Source organism: Solanum tuberosum, unplaced genomic scaffold, assembly GCF_000226075.1.
Source record: "Solanum tuberosum cultivar DM 1-3 516 R44 unplaced genomic scaffold, SolTub_3.0 scf00863, whole genome shotgun sequence".
NCBI lineage: Eukaryota > Viridiplantae > Streptophyta > Magnoliopsida > Solanales > Solanaceae > Solanum > Solanum tuberosum.
In genome coordinates this window covers 29,646-35,679 of record NW_006239871.1, presented here as the reverse complement: position 1 = coordinate 35,679, position 6,034 = coordinate 29,646, and the positions used below count along the sequence as shown (strand labels likewise).

At 35.2% G+C, this 6,034-nt stretch overlaps 2 protein-coding genes across 3 annotated transcripts in view; both read right to left on the bottom strand.

Annotated features, from left to right (window-relative positions):
* The window catches only part of LOC102589773 (uncharacterized), an 11,052-nt gene that overhangs the window by 4,795 nt on the left and 223 nt on the right, over nt 1-6,034 (bottom strand). The window lies entirely within an intron of this gene.
* LOC102590102 (uncharacterized) lies at nt 4,596-6,034 on the bottom strand. Of its 2 annotated transcripts, XM_006367760.1 has the most exons (4): nt 5,493-6,034; nt 5,323-5,343; nt 5,204-5,236; nt 4,596-5,123 (listed from the first exon to the last, which is right to left on the bottom strand). In XM_006367760.1, the coding sequence occupies exons 1-4, from the start codon at nt 5,905-5,907 to the stop codon at nt 4,885-4,887; spliced, it is 708 nt and encodes a 235-aa protein (XP_006367822.1). In that variant the 5' UTR covers nt 5,908-6,034; the 3' UTR covers nt 4,596-4,884. The 2 variants fall into 2 exon arrangements, with proteins under 2 accessions (XP_006367822.1, XP_006367823.1); XM_006367761.1 differs by lacking the exon at nt 5,204-5,236.

Genomic DNA, 6,034 nt, shown 5'->3' with positions numbered 1-6,034 from the left:
GCCGAGGCCGAGCGAGCGACGACGACGGCGCGAGGGGGCACCTTCTTCTTAACCCTTTAAGAACTAAAGGAAGTGTTTCCTAATATAAGGACACCAATTTCCTCTCTTCTACCAATATGGTAAAAATGACTATTCATTTGCACTTTTGCAATGACTTTTCATTTTCCCTCCAAAATTGGTTCCCCCATTTTCATTGGTTCTTCCACTTTCCATTTTCTCTTTTTATTTCCCATTCACACATTGCTAAACCCAACACCTTTTGCTCAAACTGTGTATTTGTGTTGAACAATTGTGACTTTATATATTTATTTATAGGCATAATACATAAATATGTTTTTTAACTTGGCCTCATTTTATATTGGGGAACTTTCGCATATAGCCACTCAAAAATAGTTATAGTTTGCAAATTATGATTCGTAGCTACATGTTACAAAGAGGAGAGAGGAGAGCGAGATTGGGAGAGGGAGAAGAGAGGTGAGCAAGAGAGGGAAGAGAGTGGGAGAGAGGTGAATTGTATATGTATATCAGTTAGATAATTGTATATTATACATATGTATTTGTATGTCTGGTGAGCGAGATTAGGAGAGGAAGGAGAGAGGCGAGCGAGATTAGGAGAGGGAGGAGAGAGGCGAACGAGAGAGGGCAATAATTTGTATTATTTGCATCTCGTTTGTATAATTCACAGGTTCGTTTGTATAATTCGCGTGTTTTTGTATAATTGAGTAATATAAAGTCTGGAATTATACAAATATGATAAAACTCGAAATAACGAATTGATACAAACATAAACATATGAGCTTTAAACAATTATACATAATATACTATACAAATTTCATTATATAATTATATTATAAAAATTTCGAAAACTACACGTTTATACAAACTTTAAAAAGTTATACACAAAAAGATTGAATGTATATGGTGACAAAACTGAAAAACCACAGAAAATCATCGTCATATACAAATACAAACCATCGTATAGAAATACAAATCAAACGAAGAATTGTTAGGTGCGAATTATACAAATGTGGCTAATCATACAAACTCGAAGTCAGTCACATAATTAATGGTTAATGTTAGTTGTGAGTGGTAATTATTGCAAACTACAACTATGATGAGTAATTAAGTAGTATAAGCTTGTTTAACCGCATAATTTCCCCTTTTTATATTTATGTCCTCCAACTTAGGGTGTGCACAAGTATACAGTTGAACTTGTGTAAAGTTGAACAAGTAAACACATGAGTCCTACATGACATAATACACACAGGACACCACATATGACCCAAATTGTCATGTAGGATGTCATGTAGGATGCATGTGTCTATTTGTTATACTTTATAAAAACTCTACTTGTGCAAACTCAAAGTTAGAGGGCATAAATGCAAATTGAGGTCAAGTTAAATGATATTTTTATGTATTACACCTTATATATATTTACCTAGACATTTAATTGATAAGCATAACTAGGGGTGTTCGTAGTTCAGTTTGGATCGGTTATTGATTAAAACCAAAACGAAACCAATCTAGTCGGTTTTTTAAATTTCTAAAACAAAACCAAACCAAACGAAAAATAAACATCGATTTGGTTATTGTCGGTTTTGGTTCAGTTTTTCTGGTTTATTCGGTTTGAAAGTAATAACTTTTTGAGGACGTACGTATCTCGATAGATACAAATTTGTATTTGCAAATCTAACCTTTTCTATTACAAATTTTCACTACCATTTTGCCCCACCCTTAAACCCATTTGAAACCAAATTTTGGGCCAAAATTCATTCCCCACACCAGCCCAACTTCAATTAACCCAACCTCATTCATTAATCACAACAGCCCACCCATTTCCTAGCCCAAATTCAATTCCAACAATACCCAGCAAACATACAATACGTACAGCAATACCAAAACAGTACCCTTCTGTCTTCTTCTCCAGCGATGCAAAACCCAGAAAAATGAGAACCGCGACCCGAATCCAGACCAGCCCTTGTCCTCTTCCTTATCCATTCGTACGAGAGTATTCTCAAATAGTCAGCGTGTCCGCATCTCATCGCTCCTTCGTCCTTGCTCTTCAAATCAAGCGGCTCTCTTCATTTTGCCGTTGGAATTTGTTGAGAATTCGTACGAATGTCAGCCGTCCCAACCTTATCCTCAAAGGATTTTTGAATTTCAAATTTGAAATCCTTTTCCGTTCTACCCGATTTCCCCCCCATTTTCAGCCCTCACCCCCCTCTATAAAAGCTGGTGTTCATCTCCATTCAAAAAGTTGGAAAAAATGGAGGAGGAAGGACGATTTTAGGCAAAAGAACAGTGTTCTTATAACACCACCGAATCAACAGAACTTTGACCCCTAGTTTTTGATTTTATTTTTTGTTCTTTCGAGCTTTTTCTCGGAGCTCGCCGGAGTTCAAGGGTGGTGGTGGAATCGTCTTCGGAGTCTCGAGTCCCGGATTCGCTGCTCAAGAAAAGGTAATACTCTCGTTCTTTCTTTCCTGATGATGTGTGTTCTGGTTTGCCTTTTTTTTTTAGTAGCAATTTTCTTCCAGATTTCAAGTGTTATAATTAGTGACTTGTTACACCTCTTCACATTGTTTGTTGTATTCACTGCTTGAGTTTGGTGTATGGATTATTTGGAGATCATGCTCAATAAAGGTGCATCGATTTTGGATTTCTTTGAGATATGAATATTGTAATAGCCTAAAAAATTAACTTCTCGGCATCTCATATCAATACATATTTACCTGTTGCTTGTACTAGTAAAATTTTCATAAAAATGCTTTAAATTTCTAAGGTATATGTTGTTCATATAGCAATTTAAGGTTCACAGTATGCATTTATAAAGTTTCTTTTTGTTTTGGTATGAGATTTATTTTATTTTGTGTTATTACTGTTGGGTTTGCATTAGTTTTCATTGTGGAAGTTTTTTTTTTGGTAAATGATGTTGTGAAAACATCTTGTTGACTTCATCTTACTTAGCTAAGTTATGTAGTAATTGGTTTTGATAATTTAGATTCTGTCATAATAGTTGAATTTTGTTTAGTAATTGTTGGAATTTTTGAACCAAATCACAAAATAGTTTTGTCATCTTAGAATCATATCTTATCTGTAATCTGGAATTCATTCTTGCGCCTTCACATGTTTGCATTCCTAAGTATTTGGATTGATCTGACCTTTTCCCTTGTTCTAATCTTTAGAACGAGTCACTTGGACTCCACTCTTGCATATCCTTGAGTCGTTTCGAGTCATCCTCATAGTTGCGGTGAAAGATAGGCTGAAACAGGTTCCGGAAAATTGAAAACAAGCTGAGATATGGCCTGTATACAGCTGTATACACTGGTATACATGGTGAAAGTAGTGATATACAAGTAAAAAAATATGCATATGAGGCCCAAATTTGAAAATACAGGTTGAAGGCAGCAAAAATAGCTGGGAATTGGAGAAAGGGGAAGAGTTTTGGACAAATTTGCACCACAACCAAGAATTCTAAATCATCCAAGTACCGGAGGATTTATAAGTCATTGAGGTTGGAATTCAGCAATGGAAAGTATAGATTTTGGGGTTCCTATAATCGCCATGCCTATTCATCTTGATCAACCTATGATTGCTAGGTTGATCGTAGAATTGGGAGTTGCGGTGGAGAGTGTTAGAGATGATGATGGGAAAATTCACAGAGAAGAAATTGCGGAAACTCTTAATGGTGTCATAACAGGGAAAACAGGGGAAAATTTGAGGGATCAAGTGAGAGATATAAGCAAGAATTTAAAATCTATAAGAGATGAAGAGATGGATGCTGCTGCTCAAGAGCTAATTCAACTTTGTAGGAATAGTAATAAGTGAATCTTATGATTCAACTGACCAAATAATATTGTATGTGAGGTGTTTTTTTTTGTCTTCAAAATATATTGAGGTTGAAATAATGAGAAAAACATAGAACACCATGTACGATTCAAATTTCCATGTAAGATGCTACGTCTAGTTGGGATAAGTTCGGCTAGCAATTTAAATAAGATGAATTAATTTATGAGTTCTTAAATCTTAACGAAATAGAATAATTAACTTAACCATAAACTAATCGATTTACCTATAAGTTTATTAATCCAAAATTAAAACCATAGTTCAAACTAGAACTAATTGAATAGAATATTTATTTAAACATATTTTGATATTATTTTCCAACATTTATAAAATATACTAATTACGTATATAATTATATGAAATATATTGGTTATTCAAAACACTATAAAAATCGATTGAAATTACTTAAAATAACCTTGAAATTATTTTGAATTTTATAAAGCTAATTATTCTAAATCGTTTTGAAAATTAAGAAGCTCAAAACTAATTATTATCGGGGAGGGTCAAAATTGGGTGTCAACAAGCAGCATTCCGAAGCTGTAAACATCAACTTTGTACGAGATTGCTCCAATGCTTCTGCTAATCAACTCTGGAGCAACATATTCAATCGTTCCACGAGCAGCCGTGAGAGTCACAATGCTTTTATCTGTTGGATATAATTTCGCAAGCCCAAAGTCAGAAATCTTTGGAATGAAATTCTCATCCAAAAGAATGTTGTGTGGTTTGATGTCAAAATGCAAAATTCGTACATCACAGCCTCGATGCAAATACCCAATTCCTCGAGCCACTCCAAGAATAATGTCATACTTCCTCTGCCAACTTAACAGAGGACTTCCTTCTTGACTGGTACGGATGTACTTATCAAGTGATCCATTGGGCATGAAGTCGTAAACAAGAGCACGCTTTGTTCCCTCAACGCAATACCCCACGAGTCCAACCACGTTGACATGATGAATCCTTCCGATGGTAGCTACTTCATTCATGAAATCTTGCCCACCGGCTTTAGGCTTGCTCAACATCTTCACTGCTACATCCCTTCTACTTTGAAGCTTTCCTTTGTACACAGTTCCATAACCCCCCCTCGCCTAATTTCTCTTTGAATCCTCTTGTCATTCTCTTTATGTTGGAGTAATTGTATCTGATTGGCATGAAATTGTTTTGTGTTTGCAAAAAGCCTTCAATCGTATCGTACATTGACAAATGCCTCCTTTTGAATTTGTACACCAGAAATGCAATTACCAGCGGAAGGCCTATTACAAATTTTGCTCCCAAATGCACTGCACGTTTGAGAAGTTATAACGAACCATAGAGATGATAAAACACATATAGATTGCTAAAAGGATATATAGGAGCTTACACACGAAAAACAGAATCAGCCAACTACTGATATCTGGATAGATTAAAGTGCAAATATTTTAGAATGAGAAATCAATGGAGAGTTAAAAGTATATGTAGATAAAAGCCTTGAGTCCTCACCGGAAATCAAATCCAATAAACCTACAAAGACGTGCAAAAATGAAACTGTAGTGAGTGAATGTTAAGAATATAATTAAATAATAAAAGTGTGCTCTCTCTAACCGCTTAAGTTTTTAGATGACATGGTGATTCATAGTTTCTTACGTATAGAGGATAGAAAAAAATGTTACCCCACGAAGAATAAGAAAACTCAAATCCGTAGAGAACTACTTGATGAAAATCAGAAAGGGAAATGTTGTGAATATTAGGCCATGAGGTGAAGCCTATAAATTCTGCTCTGCATCCATCACTCACTTCAGAGACTTTCATCTCTCCAATCTTTAAATAAGTGTATCTGCTTAATTTGCAGCCACTAATTTCCACAAATGTCGAATCATTAACAGAAGATGGACATTTGAACATGAAAATGGGCGCGGGCTTTCTATGCTCTGATGCATAATAGTATGAGTTGAAGAAACTACTGTATTTTTGAATGGTAAGCTTAGAAGGTATGAGAGAACATAGATCATCTTGTGTTTGTAAAGTCGGATCTACCAGGTGAATTTTCTGATTATCATAGTCGATGCTTTGAACGTGCAACTTCATGGAGAATAACCATATAACTGTTTGGTTACCTTCACAAGCTAATTCAAATCCTGAAAAATGACAATATTTTGGATCGGTGTTTAAATGAAAAGGGTCTCTTATGTTACGGATATCGCCACAAGCAGAA

Excerpts from the sequence above, each read along its gene's own strand:
- LOC102590102 (XM_006367760.1), bottom strand. The coding sequence starts at position 5,907 with ATGAAGTTGCACGTTCAAAGCATCGACTATGATAATCAGAAAATTCAC. Across the intron at positions 5,344-5,492 it reads GTTTTCTTATTCTTCGTGGG|GTTTATTGGATTTGATTTCC; the intron begins GTAACATTTTTT and ends ACGTCTTTGTAG. Across the intron at positions 5,124-5,203 it reads GCTGATTCTGTTTTTCGTGT|TGCATTTGGGAGCAAAATTT; the intron begins GTAAGCTCCTAT and ends TCAAACGTGCAG.